We start from the raw sequence: 18915 nt of genomic DNA, 5'->3' as shown, positions 1-18915 counted from the left end.
ACACAATCTGCATTTGTATAAATTGTTGTATTGGGGCCTTTTATAGCTGACTATGCGATATGGGCTTTGCTCATAGTTGAAGGCTATACAGTGACCTTTAGTTGTTAATGTCTGTGTCATTTTGGTCTCTTGTGGACAGTTGTCTCATTAGCAATCATACCACATCTTCTTTCTTATATTAAATCACTCAATAATAGTGAGAATTGAGACATACTTCAGAAGACTTGACAAATAAAGGCCAAACATTGAAGAAAAACTACGCTGTAAATATTTTTTTTTATTAAAAAGAGACATGATATGCTATATAGCTGCAAACGGATTATCATACAGAAATCAATGATATATACCATGAATATGATCACAAAGATTGAGATATTGAGTAGATATGATCATAGTAAAGACATCGTTACAAAAACAATATCAGCAAATCTCACTGGTTATGGCTATAATGTAATGAATAGCAGACAGGTATTTGGTATCATATGCACTGTAAATATACAAAGAATAAAGACTTTCATTCAGAAACACACTTTCTGATTACAAATTTTAACGGTCAGATGAACCCTGTTAATTCAAATGGTAACGATTTTATTTCCTGGCTCAAGTTTGATTTATATCTTCATATAAAACTTTATTGGTAATGAATAATTGTTGGATTAGTTTAACTTAAAGCATTGCAAATCACACAACTTTGTATACATGTCTCATTTTATAGAATGTCATCTGAGTTGTTATACTGATTTATACAAGCTGAAGCCAGGAAAGCTTTTTCAAAAGCTATCACTTTTAATTTACTTAAATAAGTTTTAGCTGAATGTTTTATAAATATTATTTTTTCTTTCAGAGCTTCAACAGTTTGAGGGTTGATTTCTAATCTAGGTCATTTTATTGGAGAATGAAATTTTGTTTTTCTTAATCTCCTTTAATATTGTATGAATTAATTGCCAGCAATTATAGAAAACAATGTAAAAAGGGGAGATAATCAAAATTGAATTTGAAAAGAATTTCAACAAATTATCTGTTGCAGCATTCACAAATTATGGGACATCTTTACTGCTGTGCATAAGTGAAAATTCCCCAAAATAAAACTTTTTTTGAGTACATTATAAATTATATCAAATGATTTGTACATAAATAAACATTCATATTTCAACGAAAACATCCCCATAACTACATCAATTATGGTAATTTTTTTCTATTTAATTTTCAATGCGTAATACACACATTCACTTTATTTCTTGAAATTTCTTTTCTTATGTAAAATAGATCAATTCCAAACCTGAATCATACAGAAATCCTTATTAAAAGCAATATTTTTAAATACATGTTCATAAAAAGATTTTAAAATATAAGGTGAACAATTTAATGTATGTGTAAATGATATAATGGATGTGTATAAAACCATGTATAATTGGTGTATTTAATGTAAAAGTAAATAAACAATTTCATTGTTCAGTATAATACATTTCATCTAATAAAAAGAAAACTTGAGGAAGGAGGCAGTGTGTTGTCCTTTAAATAAACAGTTATTCTACAATTGGTGCAAAAGCAGGTCTTACAGTGTTAGAAGATAAATTAGTGTCAACACCAAATATAACATTTCCAAAAGTAAACATTGGATTTAATTTTCATTTTTTTATTCTCTATACAATATAAGTTCTTCTCATGATATTAAAATCACTATGAAAAAATGCCTTCCAACAAGAGATTTTCTTATTTGAGTTGAGAAGAAGCCACTGTCAATGTGCAGTCTCTATATTAGCCCAAAATAATGAGGCACAACTACCCTCTCTCCTCTTTATAAACCCCCTCTTAAATAAATTGTACCCTTTGTCCTTATGGTCCTGCCATAATTTTTTTTTTCTTTCTGAAGGAATTGAATATTTTTCATTGCCAAAAAAAACTTGTAAAAGCTTTTTTCCACCAAAAACTAGTACAAATACTGTAAAATACATTTATCAGTTCAGTTTTCATCTTTACCAGTAATTATGATCAAGTAGTCCATTTTGATTAAAAGAACATGCTAACATGTCCTTCATTTTAAAACTGTGCCCCTCTGACCTTAAATCCTAGCTAAAACACAGTGTGCATGTATAATAATAAAATTGTAATACATAAATCCAAACAGACAATAGCAGAAATCCAGTAAAAAGTTTAACAGAATCCTCACCAATCATGTCTGCACCATAATTTTATTTGACATTACAACAACACTGGGAAATAAGCACTATACAGAGTATTACTAAAATGCAATAAACCTTCAATTCATCTTCCAACTTAAAGTTGAAAGCTTGTCAATTTTACATCTCAAAATCATATACACCTATATTTTAATTGCAATAATTTTCTTAAACCTGATTACATATTATGCCAATTAAAATTTCAACAATCGTTATTCTCTAAGAATAATTTAACAATATGAATATAATTAATTATCATTATCATTGTTTATTTTTTTACAAAATATTGAATAAAACAATAACAATGTGTTTTTCATTTCCCTCCAGGAATGACTAATGCATATAAATTAAGTACAGTTCAAACATTTAAAGTCTTTCAGCATCTATTACAGATTGGATATTGCACCAGGAATTTTGAAACCATCACTTTTTCACTTTTTAGTATTTATTTCATTCTGGATTTTGCACCAGGATATTTTGTACGTATAATGAAACCATCACATTATCATTTTTAGTATATATTACATCCTGGTTATTGCACCATGTTGTTACACAAATACACGTTATTTCATGTCTTTTATTATCTGTTTCAGACTGTCTATTGCACCTTGGTTTTCCAGACGATTTTCTTCTAGCTGTTTCTTTTTATCCAAAAACTCCTAAAAAACACAGAGTAAAAAATTATTATGGTAAAATAAGTGTCCTAACCATATTTTTTTCCCTTCAAAAGATAGCAATAAGGTTACACAATAAATCATCCCAATTCATCCCAAACATTGACAAAAACTGCAACCCTACTTTCAGCTTAACAATATCCCAGTGCTATTGAAGAGGAGAATACCCTCCTTTTGTTCTGAAGACAGCTATTGGTAAGAATGTTATACTTTCCTCTACATTTTAAACATCTTTTAAAAAGACAATATTAACTCTGAAACTTGTGATATTAACTGCCTCCTTGGTGGTTTAACATTCTGAATGACAGAACTCAGACTCTTATTGAACATCAAGGTAGTTACACACTCATGTAGTATATGTCTCAATTACACTGGTTAAATGTGCCAATAACTAAGATATATTTCCTGTCTTAACTTGAAAAAATAAAGTAGTTTTATTCTAATATGTATATATTCACTACTGACAAGTTCTTAATTCAATCAAGAAAGATAACTCTGGTCAACTTACAGACATCTTCTTACTGAGCTCCTCAGCTTGTTTATTGAAATCCTGATTAGTAGTTTGTAGATTCCGACAACGGTCTTGTAGCATAGACTTTTCTAATTTAAATTCTGTAATGATAAAAAATTAACACTGAATGAAAATTTAACACAAACTAAAAAATTGAAATCATACTGTTTCCTATCTTACAAAGTCCCCCGACTATAACTGTTAAATTCATTATACAAAAGGTTTAATAACAGAACAAATCAAAGAGCTGAAAGCTCTGAAGAAAAATGACGCCACTGTCTCTAATATTGGGATAGTTTTTATGCAAGTCTTGATTTTCACATACCGTAATTAGTTTAACAATGCAACATGTATCGTAAGCATATAATTGATATTCGTATATGTGTGTGTGTGTGAAGTGAAGGTGACAACTGGCTGGTTTTTTAAGACAAATGAATAGGTCAAGACTAGCTGAATTGTACAAATAAATACCGTAGAAAGGCTTGTATATTTCTCACTGGTACCTAGTCTGAATCTGAGTCCGTTCACTTCCATTCACGTTTGCGCCCACTCATTTTCACCCCTTTCACTTTCACACCCTACATGTTCGCATCCAATCTTAATTGGTTTTGTGTTTAATAACTATGTAAGCAAGTGTTTTCTTATAAGTATAAATGTTGTCATTGTCTCAAAATAAAGTGAGACAGCAATTTTTTTTTTGTGTTGAATAAATCTTAATTACGTTTTGGATAAGGTATTGCTAAAAATAATAATAATCCTTTCTAAATAAAGTGGTATTTTGTCAACGTTTTATTTTGTGTTGAATAACTCTTAATCATGTTTTGGTTAGTGTATTGCTATAACTTGTTTCATTGACTTGTTTCAAAATGAAGTGAGATTCTGACTATGTTTGTTTCTGCGTGTTGAATAAATTTGATCATGTTTTGGTTATATTAGTGGATTGCTATATTTTGGTTTCTATGTTTTATTGTTTCGTTGTTTCAGATCAATGGGACCAAGCTGTTAAAAACAATTATCTTTTGTGTTTTTTCCTTTAAAATCTTCAATGTTTTACTCATACCAAGCTATAAATACATTCAGTATTTACACCAAAGCAATTTAAAACAACAACCATAATTTTCCAATTATTCAACTTGAATTTGAATTAAAATTGGGCGTGAATGAGTAGAGTGTGAATGTGCGAACGTGTAGGGTGCGAAAATGTATTGGGCACAAACAGACCTGATGCCACACAGTCTGAACCCCCTTCTCCCACAAAATATTAAGTAAATAATCTTTTTGTTACTGCTATCAAAGGTCTAATGAAACTCAGATAGTTTCAAACATTTGTCAAAGAATTCTAGTCAAACTGGCACCTAGTTAAATTGGCACGAAGGCGTCCCAGAAAAATAATAAAATAGCCTTGCCAGACGTCATAATTATTTGGACTAATACATGAGATATTGTGTATTTTTCTGCATTATTTTAACCAGTTGAGCATTTTACAGGATTGTTGGTTTAATGCTGTTTAAACTTTACTGAAAAACAAACACCTTAAATTTGCTAATTATTTGGCATGAAAGTTTGATTTATTGAAAGGGACTCATAGTTTTCCATTTTATTTTAATAATTGACTTGTTTTTACAATTACACAAATTGTCTAATTGTTAAAACAACAGCTTTGGTAAGGGCTTCGTTGTTTACCTTTATACACTACATATTCACTTTTGTTTCGTGGTTTACCAAAATACACAACAACATATTCACTTTTGTTTCGTGGTTTACCAAAATACACAACAACATATTCACTACGTACTTGGTAACAGTAATTAATTAATTGAATAGAAAATATTATATCAAATATTATTGGATGCCGAATTGACGTCGAATAGGTGCCGATTTGACTAGATGCCAATTTAACCAGGTGCCGACTTGACTTGTACGTTTCAATTCCTCTGCGATCGTTTGCGGTATTTTCTTGAGAAAACATATTTTCCATCATCAAAGAGAAGAAGAAACTGCTTTAAAATGATTCTGGAACGCTTCATGATTGTTAAAATAAGTTTAATTCACTCAAAAACAATTTTAAAACTTGCGATTAAACAGGAAGTTTCCAAAGCACGTGTAAAAGAAGAAATTAACCGGGGTCGTCCAACCCCCCCCCCCCCCCCCTTATCCCTATAGTACGACTTTGAAAGTAAAACAGTTCAATCCTTTTGTAAAACAATCTTTAATATACCTATCACATTAATGTTTGAATGGTCTTAAGCTTATTCAAACCATATAAGTCGGTATGAAACACCAAAACGGAATGAACAATAACCGATTACGTTTTGTAGTTTACAAATTCTAAAACTGGTTCCCGTCAAACTACAACACTTTGTTCGAGTGTAGTGGAATACAAGCAAAAACCAGTGTAAACTGGGTCCTGGCTGGTTTAATACTACACAATGATGCATAATGATAACACAAGCAGATTCCAGTTTGTTTGGAAAATAGGAAATACGAAACCAAGCGCGGTAGGCAGAGCAATGTAATGAAGTTCAGGTCGGCAGTTATGGAACAATGACTGCGTCATTTTCCAAAAACAAGTTGTAGTTGCTTGGTGTTTGCCATTTTATATTTTGGTATAACATTTACTTTCTAATAGAAATGTTTCACATTTTTTAATGATGAAGCTTTTTTTCTTCTTACTGTAGTGTATGGTTTTTACTCATTGTTGAAGACTACAGTACTCTACAGTTCCATCATCTTTGTACTATGGTCTCTGAGGCCTTGTCAAACCTCCTTTGTTTGACATTCTGCTTATAACTGTTATTGAACTAACATACAGCTTAAATTACTCAATAATTATCAATAAATTGCCTACCTTCCTGATACTTTTGATAAGATTCCATTAAAATATCAATTCCTGGCCATTTTGGAATATCACCAATAGGTGAATCACACGAGATTGTTGGTTTTAAAGACTGACTGGTCTCCCCTTGATTACCATCCAAACCTACAAATAGAAAAAAATTTATGTGTTGAAAAAGATTTTCTTAGACAAGTATAGTAGTTTTTCAATAATGTCTATAGGTTTACATTTTTTAATATACTCCATCGGAATCAGATAAGATATTTTATCTGCATTCATATTTTCTTAAAGCAAGTTCTTTATGAGGATTGATACAAGACATAAAATTAACATCTTTACTAAAGAAATTTCGCATTTTGATGTTGAAAAGAATTCTTCTTTTTACTTTATATACGAAGAGAGAGCATTACTAATAATAAGAAAGTAAATTAAGGATACTTTTTTTGTAGTGTGTTGACTGAAAAATATGACTGATTGTTTGTTACTGCTCAACTTCAAGTGGGAAATTTTTCAAGCATACTGTAAGTTCATTTATCTTTGCAGATTGAAGGGAACAAAATTAGGATATTAAATTTCATGGTTTTTATATACGGCTATAGAAAATGTGTACTTAAATGAACACTTAAATTCATGGTTCATCTATAGCAGCGCAGAATACTTATGCATTCACAGTATAAGGGAAAATGACGCCACCATACCTGTTGACAGGGGGTGGGGGGGGGGGGTTGGACGACCCCCCCCCCCACCCCTTGAAACCAAATAAGCACTGTTAAAGTCAACATTCTGTTCAAATTGTGACTGCTAAAGTCGAGTTCATGAGTCCAAATACCCCCCCCCCCCCCCCCCCCCACATTGTCTCTAATATTGAGATATTTTGTATGCAAGTCTTAATTTTCACATACCGTAATTAGTTTAACATTGCAACATGTCTCGTAAGCATATAATTGATATTTGTATATGTGTGTGTGAAGTGAAGATGACAACTGGCTGTTTTTTGTAGAAAGGCTTGTATAGTTTGCACTGGAACATAGTCCAAACCCCCTTCTCCCCAGAAATTTTAGGTAAAACAATTTTTTTATTACTGTCAGAAAAAGTCTAATGAAACTCTGGTTATATCAAATCCTGTGTAATCGTTTGCAGTATTTTCTTGGGAAAACCTGTTTTCCATCATCAAACAAAAGCTGAAACGGCTTGTTAATAATTCTTGAATGCTTCATGGTTGTTAAAATAAGTTTAATTCACTTCAAAAACAATTTAGAAACTTGTGCATGTCTAAACAGGAAGTTTAAAAAGCATGTGTAAAACAAGAAATTAACCGCTAAGAGTCGAAATCCGTACATGACAAATATCACTGTAATACGACTTTGAAAGTAAAGCAGTTCCATCCTTTTGTAAAACAGTCTTTAATATACCTATCACGTTAATTTTTGAAGGGTCTTAAGCTTATACAAACCATATAAGTCAGTATAAAACACCATAACAGGATGAACAATAACCAATTACATTTTGTAGTTTACAAATCCTTAGCTTGTTTACGGTTGTCTTTTTTACTTTGTTTGAATCGTTTCAATCAATCAGATACGTTTATTTCAACCAATACATTGAAAACGAACGAGAAATTTGTAATGAAAGGTTTAGTTTTTATATTTATCAGTATTAATTTGATATTGAATATGGATGAGTTAAAATTATTAGTTTGGAAAATGATGAGAGCGCCCTCTACAATATCAATAACAAAGATGGCGGAACGTAAACAAATCACCTGGCTGCGAAATTGAACTTGCTCTCTTATTTCTTGCTTATTGTACTCTAAAGTCCACACACCCTCTGGAAGGTCCAATTTTGGAGAATAAAAACGCGGACTATACATGACTTTCTATGGACAGGTCAAGATTTTTTATTTGTAAATAAAATAAAGTATATAAACTGGTTCCAGTGCGACTATAACACTTTGTTCCAGTGTAGCGTAATACAAGCAGATTCCAGTAAGTATGTGAAATAGTAAATATGAAACCCAGTGCGGTAGGCAGAAATGTAATCGACTTCTGTTAGTTCTAGTCAATGGTATCGGAAACATGCCGCTGATACGGTCATTTTCCAAAAACATTACACTTTTTAGGAAAACTTTAAGTTCCTCATTCACTAAGCACAATTATAGTATCATGAATCAGAAGTACAGGAAAGATAAATGTAGAACAAAAATCTTCATGTTCTCAACTTTAATACAAACCTAATCTTCCATTAATCTGTTTCTGTTGAGTACTTTGTAAGACAGAGTTATGAAATTCCTGGGCAAATTCTCGACTAAGTGTCTTATCACTATTCTTGTTAGAAAACAGTTTGACTTTTTCACTTTTTGTCGTTCTTGAAACCTTCTTCCCTGAATGTTCATCTTGTCTTTTATCACCCTTTCGTTTAACAGGAGAGCCTAAAACAAAGAAGAAACTTATTCAAACAAATAAAATTTCAGAAACAACAAGATGTGCTTAAAGCTTTTTCTCACTAAAATATACCCCTGCATTTATCAAGAAGGTATGACTTGAAGAGAAAAACATGTCAAAAAAATTAAATAATTGAGTATCGTATATAAGTTTGAAGAAGTTGAACTTTGATTGAACTGAATCACCAGTTTTATTTTTCAAATATTATGTCAAGCCTGTATACTGTGTATTCAGAAATAATTTTTGCATTCATTGTTGTGATTTTGTTATTTTAGACTAAACTGTGATTTAAATTTTTGCAACATTGAGAAAAATACTGTATTTCTTATAATAATGATTGGAGAATGTGATCTGAGTTTTGTGGTAATAAGTATTGTGTATAGGTAACTGGTTTGAGAATGTTTGGTTGTGACAAACTTAACTTAAAGAACAGATTTTTTTTTTTTTGCAACTTTTCAATTTATAAAGGGGCATAACTTGATAATGGTTAAAGTGACCACACCAAAATTTAAACTTTATATGTATTTTGTGGTTATAATCATTGTGTATAAGTTTCTTAACATTTGAGGAAAACTCAAGTAAGAGAACGGAAACTAAAAATTTTGGGATGTACATACTTATATTGTACAGACAAAAGGTGGGGCATAAAAAATAAAATGCAAATTTAATTTATTGCGATTAAAACCCTGTTGCTTTTTTGGTAATAATATCCGCATTGACAGTATGTTTGTTTTAAAATACTTCATTGCAGGATTACAAACTGTAAATTATTGGAAACTGGTAACACACCTTTCTTTTTCTCACTTTCTACTGTTCCAAGACTAAATGATCCCAAGAAAGAGCATTTGTTAGGATAATCTGGTTCACGACGTAATACTTCCGGGTCAACTTTAGGTGAAGGTGATATACGCCTATCATCTCCATCAACCATCAATACAGGACTAACACTAGGTTCTCTGTGTCGACGTCTTCTTCGGCGAATCTTTTTGTACTCCAGATCTATAAATATGGACATAAAATAAATATATTTTCCCAATAGTTTCCCTTATAAAATTGGTGTTGGTCAAAAATTAACTTGTGCTCTTTTCAATGAGATTACATATTGACCAAAATAATTAACATCCACTAAGCCTAATTAAAGTTTGCATTTAGTTCACAGATTCACCTGTTCAAAATTTTACATATTTGTATTTATTTTTATACAGGTAAAAGGGGTGGGAATAAGTTTTCATTTTTTTTTTCAAATGGTATCAATGGCAACTATATAACATGCCTGCATTGATTAGTGCATTAAAAAGGGTTAGTTTCAACAAATTTTGTAGACAAAGAAAATATTTGACCATCCTTAATATTATTCACAAATGTGTTACAGAACATAAAAAAAATACCTACTGTGTACATGTAATCAATCCCAAATGTACTCTTTTAGTCATGTTATTATCTTGATAAAATTCAAATTAATTCAATGACATTTTAAGGTGCTTTACAGGTACTTTTATAGTGTACTACATGTACTATACAGTATTATTACTGCAGATTTTGAAGTTTTAAACAGTAAAATTTTAAAATACAATTTTTGCCTAGGAACACTTGATCTCTGCCAAGCTCAATCTGAAAATGAAAAGATAATGCCAGCACCTAAACTTCCTTTTGAAATAACATTGTAATGGTGTTGTTGTGGAAATTCTTGTATTCTTCATACCATTTTTTGTTTTATATAAAATATATTCTGTTTGACCTACCTCTTTTGACCTTTTGAGATGTTAATCCAATCTGATGTAAAAATTTCACTTTCTCTCTAGAAACATCCAAAGGTAATGGTGGTCCTTTTGTCACCATCATTAAACTCTGTTTATGAGATTCATCTAAATAGTCAACAATTTCATCCATTTCGCTATCGTCACTTAATTCCCCACGCATCCTTCGTTTTTGTAATTTCTGCCAACCAATGTCAAGGCTACTGATGACTAGACCACGATTTTTATCCGTAGCTGAATGTAAGTGTTCGGCATGATGCTCTTTATAATGCATTTTACTTGCATCTATCACATGATTAAGGTTAAAATTTCCAGATTTTGTTGCCATGCCAACAGAATGTTTCAAAGCACTAGTATTTTCCTTATTAGGTAATCTCCTTTCACCTGGTTCAATTGTTCGTTCCACATTTGGCATATTACCTCCATCTCGGAAATTATGAGCAGGTAAATGACCATTTGTTAAGTTCGATGTATCAAAGGGCCTGAATATGCTGTCACTTGATTTATGAACTTTACTTTCACTTTCCCTTTGAGTTCTATTTTTATCACTATGATGTCCTGAGTTCAACAGTGAATATTTTTTGTCTCTATGATCATGGTGACCACTGGCATGTTTGTCGTGATGATGAGAATGAAGTTTGGAAATATCATGATGGCTATGCTTGTGTTGTTCCATATCTCTCCGAGAGGCTTTAAAGCGATCACTGTCAGAATTATATTGGAATTCCCTACTACTCTTGTCATTCAGGTTATACTCCCTAGGTGTCCCATGAGTGATTGAGCCAAATTTATGTCCTGGTAAAACAAAACAACTCGTAAAACTTCCAAATCGTGACTAACATTTTTATACATTCGAATATACAGTAAAACCCTTCATATTTAGGCTAATCTTCTTGCAACTGGTAATTTAAATTCTGATGCTTATATAGCTGCATACAAACTTGTTATGTACTGAAATAAGTGACTACCTTTATTGCCTTGATTTTACACTCAAATTAAAAAAAAATCAAATGTGGGTAAAATTAAAATTAAATTTACAATTTGCAAGAAAAACTAATGTACACTGTATGGTTTCTATAGTAAGGTTATGTAAACAGCTGATATGAAACAGTATGTTCTTATTTTATTGTAAGTTGACTAATCATTTTCTCATCTTAATTTATATTATACTTTAAATGCACACACTTTTTGTTTCAAACACAAATCAACTGAAATGTTAAAAGCTGCAAGGAAGTTTTGTTTACAACATGTGATAGTCATACAGAATAGAGACAATATTATTTACCTTCTACAGATCTAGGAATGGCGTCATTATTTCCTGGTCCTCGTTCATTATGATTCCTATCTTTTGTCTCTGATTTCTTATTATCAGAACTGTATTGTTGTGTGCGTAGGTCTATTCCTGATGACCCTCTCTCTATATGATGAGGAACACGTAGTTCAGCACTAGGATGTGACCGATACTCATGACTCATTGATTCTCGTAATTTGTCATATTCTTTTTCTCTTTCCCTTGCTCTTTCTTTCTCTCTTAACAGAATAGCTTCCTTTTCTTTCTCTCTTTGTTCTTTTTCCAGATCTCTCATTCTTTCTTCTTCCAATCTTTGCCTGCAGCAAAAAAAAATTATAATTTCATCAGAAAATTTATAAAAATCATTTTGATTAATGAAAAGACTTACAAAAAATCTGTATTCTGCACTGATCTGTCATTAACTAAAACATTAACCCTAGACTTTCTAATGAATTGAAGAAATTATCAGACAGAAATGCAATTGAATGTAAAAACATGCTTGAAATATATAGACATGTTCTTATATAAATCACTTTTTTTCTGATCATGATGGACAAAAACAAAGATTTTAAATGCTGTTTTATTGTCTTAAGATTTTCTGTATATATTATTTCATATTTTTTCATGTAGACTCAAATTTGTTATTCTATTTTTCCCACAACTAACCTTTCCAGCAGTGACGGAGACAGATCTGGTAGCCTTGACGATTGAGATACATATGGCAGTTGTTGATGGAGAAGTTCTGGTGGATAACGTCCTGTTAGGAATGGACTGAGGCCACCTGGTGGTGGTAACATCCCAGGATGAGCAAAGGGGAGATAATGGGGCTGCATCATTCTGTATCTTTCTATTAATAATGGGTCGTCAAATCTATAAATAGAATATAAATGGTTAAAACATATAATCTGATGACCCCTGAGGTAACATTTTCTACTACTTCAATTATTTAGAGGGATAAACTGATTCTATAACTAATATTGAAGTGTCCTGTAGTTTATAAAAGTTACCAAAATTGCAGGTCTAAATAACACAGTATGCCAAAAGAATCCAATCCCCCCAACTTAAGTCATAAGTAATAATTTATTTGAAACAAATCTATAAAGCTAAATTTTCTTTCTATCAGATCATTAAGGCAGATTGTGAGAATGTGTGCGAGTTCAGATTGCACAAAATCTCCAAAGATCAATTTTTTTATATACAAAACATTGACTACATCTTACCTAAAGGCAGGATGTGGGAATGCATGTGGGGGCAGGAATGCTGGGTAAGGATAGGCAGCTGCATCAAGGCCAAATGGTGGCAATGAGTGTCGTAGATCATCTCCTGGACGGTAGGGCTGGAATCCTCTCATTATACTTTCCTCTCGTGTAACAGCAGGAGATGTAGAACTCTGAGCTGACAATGGGGTCCTACAATATAATAAACATATGATATCAGTTTTTAAGTTCACCTATAACCTTCATTGTCTGAGACAGAACATATTTTCTACTGTGGATTCATTTATTTTTGTCTGTACCAATTTTTCGTGGATTGTTGAAACCTTGCATTTTCCCGGATATGTGATTTCATGGTTCTGCCAAAGTATGAATACAACTCTATAGAAATGAGTATATTGTTGAACATTTAAATTTGTGGTTCACTTGTACCCACAAAAATTGGTACCGAACGAATAATAATAAATTCATAGTATTTTAAATTGATCTTCAACTTAAGTTAATTTTCTTTCAAGAAATTTTCTAAAACTTAAGTCCTAAAAGGGATTCAGGTTCAGTATTTTTCACAGAACAAAAATGTAATTTATTTTTTTCTTATAATTTCAATGTTAATTTTTTTTTACAGTTGTAAAGAAAGTGAGTGTACTTTGGTTTATCTCCCTTTGACAGATCAACAGATTTTTTTCTTTTTTCTAGTAAAGTGATTCAAAGCTCTTCCTTTGAATCATCTTAAACAATTATTCCACTAAAACTTTAAAGAGTCAGCATTCTAACACTAAGGTGAAATTCTTTACGAAATAGTCATGAGAGGAAAGTGAATTTGATTCAAGTGGACCATTTTTTAAGAATATGTTATTAAATCACTTGAAACAAGGGAAATTTATGTCATATTATCATATTGATTATTATACCTCCTGGATGGAGCCATGTCTTTAGCAGATAGTCGATCATCATCCCTACTTGAGTGTGATGACTGTGGTCTGTATCTATCTTCCTCTCGGCCAGACTGGGTAGAATGTGGACGGTCAGCTTTCATGTTACTTAAACTATCATATGTTGACAAAGAACTATGTACTGAATGTGTTCTGTCCAAACTCTACAAAATATAAATTTCAAATATCAATAGAAAATGTGCAACTAGTAATAAGAGAGTTATATTTAAAACAATTTCTTACTTAATGATAGTGTCAAATTTCTATTATGAATCTTAATTTTTTACATTTGAATTTAAAAATGTGCTTTCACTTAAAAATTTAATAGATTGTTGATGATTTTTGATAATATTTGAGCAGCATCAGATAGAAATCGACTTTATGCAAGTGCAACATATTCTTACATTTATATGAATTTGATTGATTTTGAACAATCAATTACAAAAAAGGATGAATTTTGGTCTGTTATGAAAGGTTCGTATATCAACTCAATTTGCAAACAGTAACAGACTTTGCACAAAATATTTTTTCCCTTTTCAACACTAAATAAATAATTAGATGTATTGATAGGCAAATAGTTTGATTTCTATTGACACATATCATTTTTCGATTTCAACAAAAACTTAAAATCATATTATTCATTAATCTTGCATACTAATTCTGTCTGTTGATCAACAAATAGCATCTTGAGGTTATCTCCCTTTACACTTGTAGCAAATCATGACTCTTGCGTTGTAAATCCCTTTGTATGGTATACTTTAAAACACACACAGATTTTGTATATATTTAGAAATCCATTTGATGTTGATTTAAATGTAAACAATGGTTTCAGATCTCAAAATAAGTAATTTATTTATCAATAAAACACCTATGATGCTTTATATAATTTAAAATTTAAGAACATTTTTGACAATTCATATTGATAAATGAGTGCAGTAATCACAAAATTAACAGCACTACTTCATTACATCACAACCAGTTTTGCAAGAAAGCATGTACATGATATCTGTCGGGGCTAATTTCTACTATCGTATACAGAATCAATACAACCATACAGTTTAACGTTTACTGTATATATATCAGAGCTGCTAAGGCTATATCGCACTATAGCGTCAACCCTAGATACATAACAGTAAAATGTGATGTCTTAACTACAGTGCTATTCTCAACAATATTGTTACTACTTACACTGCAATTGTCTTTATTACACTATGACCAGAATTTGTAGAGTCTGAGACCATTACTACTTAAATTTATAGCCTACCTGTCATGATTCTGATGAGATCAAACTTGCATGAGACTGTGAAGGTGCTATGGTTACTACTTTATAGCCTACCTGTCATGATTCTGTTGAGACCAGGCTTGCATGAGATTGTGAAGGTGCTATGGTTACTACTTTATAGTCTACCTGTCGTGATTCTGTTGAGACCAGGCTTACATGAGACTGTGTAGGTGCTATGGTTACTACTTTATAGTCTTCCTGTCATGATTCTGTTGAGACCAGGCTTACATGAGACTGTGTAGATGTTATGGTTACTACTTTATAGTCTTCCTGTCATGATTCTGTTGAGACCAGGCTTACATGAGACTGTGTAGGTGCTATGGTTACTGCTATTGTTACTACTTTATAGCCTACCTGTCGTGATTCTGTTGAGACCAGGCTTGCATGAGACTGTGTAGGTGCTATGGTTACCACTGGTGGAGAACTAACAGATGAATGTGATGTGTACACTAGTGGAGGTGGGCCTCTTTTTGGTGTAGTTGCTCTTGGACTGGTGCTGGAGCTTCCTGGTTGGGATCCATGTTTTGATGGAGTATCTTCTACAAAAACATATGAACCTTTTAAAAGGTAAATAACATCGTTATTATCATATTGAACTGGTCCAAATTGGTTTTGCAGGCAGAGTTTCAATCTGGTATTTTAGTGGTCTAATATTGATGTTTGTAATAATGCAGCTTGCAGATTTCTCTTGTCAAAATATTGTTCTTCAAGTTCTTCAGATTCAGTATCCAGATAGGAATATAATTATTTACTTGTTACCAACTAACTGAATAATTCTAATTATCTAAACATATGGAATAGTATTAAATTAACAACTACTAGGTGAATGGCTGACAACTATTAAAGTTGCTCATAATTTCATGGACTCAAGTTTATTCTATCAATGCGTCAAACATCAGATATGTACTCAAGTTTGCTCTATAAATGTGTCAAACGTCAGATATGTACTCAAGTTTGCTCTATAAATGTGTCAAACGTCAGATATGTACTCAAGTTTGCTCTATAAATGTGTCAAACATCAGATATGTACTCAAGTTTGCTCTATAAATGTGTCAAACGTCAGATATGTACTCAAATTTGCTCTATGAACTTGTCAAATGTCAGTTATGTACTCAGTTTGCTCTGAACTTGTTAAAGTTCAGTTATGTACTCAAGTTTGCTCTATGAACTTGTCAAAGGTCAGTTATGTACCCAGGTTTGCTTTATGAACTTGTCAAAGGTCAGTTATGTACTCAATTTTGCTCTATGAACTTGTCAAAAGTCAGTTATGTACTCAGTTTGCTTTATGAACTTGTCAAAGGTCAGTTATGTACTCAAGTTTGCTCTTGAACTTGTCAAAAGTCAGTTATGTACTCAAGTTTGCTCTGTGAACTTGTCAATGGTCAGTCATGTACTCAAGTTTGCTCTATCAAGATGTCAAAGGTCATTTATGTACTCAAGTTTGCTATATGATCTAGTCAAAGGTCAGTCATGTACTCAAGTTTACTCTATCAAGATGTCAAAGGTCAGTCATGTACTCAAGTTTACTCTATCAAGATGTCAATGGTCAGTCATGTACTCAAGTTTGCTCTTGAACTTGTCAAAGGTCAGTTATGTACTCAAGTTTGCTCTTGAACTTGTCAAAAGTCAGTTATGTACTCAAGTTTGCTCTGTGAACTTGTCAATGGTCAGTCATGTACTCAAGTTTGCTCTATCAAGATGTCAAAGGTCATTTATGTACTCAAGTTTGCTATATGATCTAGTCAAAGGTCAGTCATGTACTCAAGTTTACTCTATCAAGATGTCAAAGGTCAGTCATGTACTCAAGTTTACTCTATCAAGATGTCAAAGGTCGGTCATGTACTCAATTTTGCTGTATCAACTCATCAAAGTCTTTTTTCAACTCCAACAACTTGTTTAAGGTCAACTTTGTATTTTATTTTCTTATTTCAAATTGAGTCAAGTTTAAGTATTGAGGTTTGGAATACTCTGGTTTCTCCCATTGACCTGTTAAAGGTCAGTCATGCACTGTGTTGTTTATTTCAAATTACAATTTAATATTTTCTCTAGTATTTCCATGTAACCTCATCCTGAACCTATCTTCTAGATGAGTTGGTGATTTTGTAATGATTTATATACAGGTAATTTACCTCCACGTGTTGTAATATGTTCAAAGATAATAGTGATTTATTTTGGCAACACATTTTGTCAGTGAAATACCAAAGAAATCTGATAAAATTGTGTTAAAATAATTGCACTTGAAATGTTTTGATTACTGATGCAAAAGAAATAATAAAATCAAAAGGTTAGCCAGTCATATTGCTTATACCTGGATCTTTTGCTTGATGAGCAAGTTTTCTGAGTGCAGCAGCAAAACTAGATGTTCTGGTGGCATTCAGAGCAGCATTAGAATTGTGGGACGTCAGACCATTACTTGGTGATGTCTGATTTAATGGTGGCACTGTAGCTGTGTTCCGTGATAACTTAGAACCACTGAGCATGTTCAGAGGAGGTGGCTTCACATTTTGACCTGTTCCTGAAAATACACAAATTATACAATTAAATAATAATGTCAGATTATAATTTAAGTGTGAATCCCTTTTGCAGACAAAAGTAAAACTGCCAATCAAACTAATTTCTTGTCCTTTTTTCTAAGTATGTGTCATTGGACATAAAATATAAAAATTCAATTGATCAATCAACCATCAACTTCTATGAACAACTTTTTATAATAGTGACATAACATTTTCTTCTTGCTTTTCATCATGTTCATATGGAATATGAGAGAGATGCTGAAGTAAATGATAAAGGAGACAGTTATCTAACAACACAAACAATGTATAAGTGCTGCTCAAATAATGATGTCTGCTCTAATCGAGAGACTAAACAAGTTGTGTATGGTCACTATCATAATACAAAACATAAAGGACTTCGGATCAATTTATTCCTGCTTATTCTAAAGAGTAGAAACATAATGCAAATGGAAAACATTTTTTTCAAACTAGTTTTTTTTTCTTATACAAATTTATGATTAAAAAAGTTAGAAATTGCAAAAATAAGGTGCAACAAAATCCATGAGAGAGGGCCAAAAAAGGCATCTGAGAAAATAAATTAATGTTTAGTATATTGACCTTTCTTTAAAACTGTTTCACTTGTAAAAGTCTCTTAAACTTATTAATGTAAATTAATGCACTTAATAATTTATTCCATGTCTGTGTACTAGAAATCCTCAGTAGTCTGCACAATTTTTAGCTTCAGGAAGGTCTACCATTTTTGCATACTTAGCATATTTAGACTTTTTTCTTTGTTTTTATATTAAGACTTCTACTGATTTTTATCTAATACATGTATATAAAAAAAATCTATTTGAAGTATTCTAATATTTCTTTTTGCATTACCAAATGACAAAAAAGTCACAGTTGGTATTTAATAAAATATTAACATCACATATCAAGTGCATAAAAAATTCTTTATTTATGTATGAAATTTGAAGAAAAAACTCTTTGCAAAAATCAATGTAACTTAAATTAGATTTCCCCATCATTCAAAATAAAAATTAACAAATATCAGGAGTTATCTCTTTCTCATTCTTATTTTATTGACAAGTTCAAGCATTAAAAATTTCAAATGGTAAAAAAAAGAAAATTATTTGTCACGGCTTTATGAGATTGACGCAGTTAACAAGGTAATGATTACAGTCGTCTGATTAATAATTCAACACGCCATTATTTCATCATCATAAATCAAGCCTGAAAATTATTTCAACAAAAGGTGATATCCTTATTCATACAATAAAACCTCAAACCAGGTAATCGATC

General features: G+C 31.7%; 1 protein-coding gene across 1 annotated transcript in view; it reads right to left on the bottom strand.

Moving 5' to 3' along the window:
* Nucleotides 1–264: 264 nt before the first annotated feature.
* Nucleotides 265–18915, bottom strand: part of LOC134721636 (genetic suppressor element 1-like) — a 57610-nt gene continuing 38959 nt past the window's right edge. The window contains exons 3-14 of the mRNA XM_063584762.1: nucleotides 17427–17633; nucleotides 15473–15657; nucleotides 13816–14000; nucleotides 12911–13099; nucleotides 12357–12560; nucleotides 11685–12007; nucleotides 10385–11194; nucleotides 9432–9641; nucleotides 8432–8629; nucleotides 6214–6345; nucleotides 3363–3466; nucleotides 265–2839 (exon numbers count right to left, since the gene is read on the bottom strand). Coding sequence (XP_063440832.1) covers nucleotides 2744–2839; nucleotides 3363–3466; nucleotides 6214–6345; nucleotides 8432–8629; nucleotides 9432–9641; nucleotides 10385–11194; nucleotides 11685–12007; nucleotides 12357–12560; nucleotides 12911–13099; nucleotides 13816–14000; nucleotides 15473–15657; nucleotides 17427–17633 — 2843 coding nt within the window. The 3' untranslated portion in view covers nucleotides 265–2743. The remainder of the gene's footprint in view (nucleotides 2840–3362; nucleotides 3467–6213; nucleotides 6346–8431; nucleotides 8630–9431; nucleotides 9642–10384; nucleotides 11195–11684; nucleotides 12008–12356; nucleotides 12561–12910; nucleotides 13100–13815; nucleotides 14001–15472; nucleotides 15658–17426; nucleotides 17634–18915) is intronic.

Source organism: Mytilus trossulus, chromosome 6, assembly GCF_036588685.1.
Source record: "Mytilus trossulus isolate FHL-02 chromosome 6, PNRI_Mtr1.1.1.hap1, whole genome shotgun sequence".
In the NCBI taxonomy this organism is placed as follows: Eukaryota; Metazoa; Mollusca; class Bivalvia; order Mytilida; family Mytilidae; genus Mytilus; species Mytilus trossulus.
This window is presented reverse-complemented; position numbering and strand designations above follow the sequence as displayed.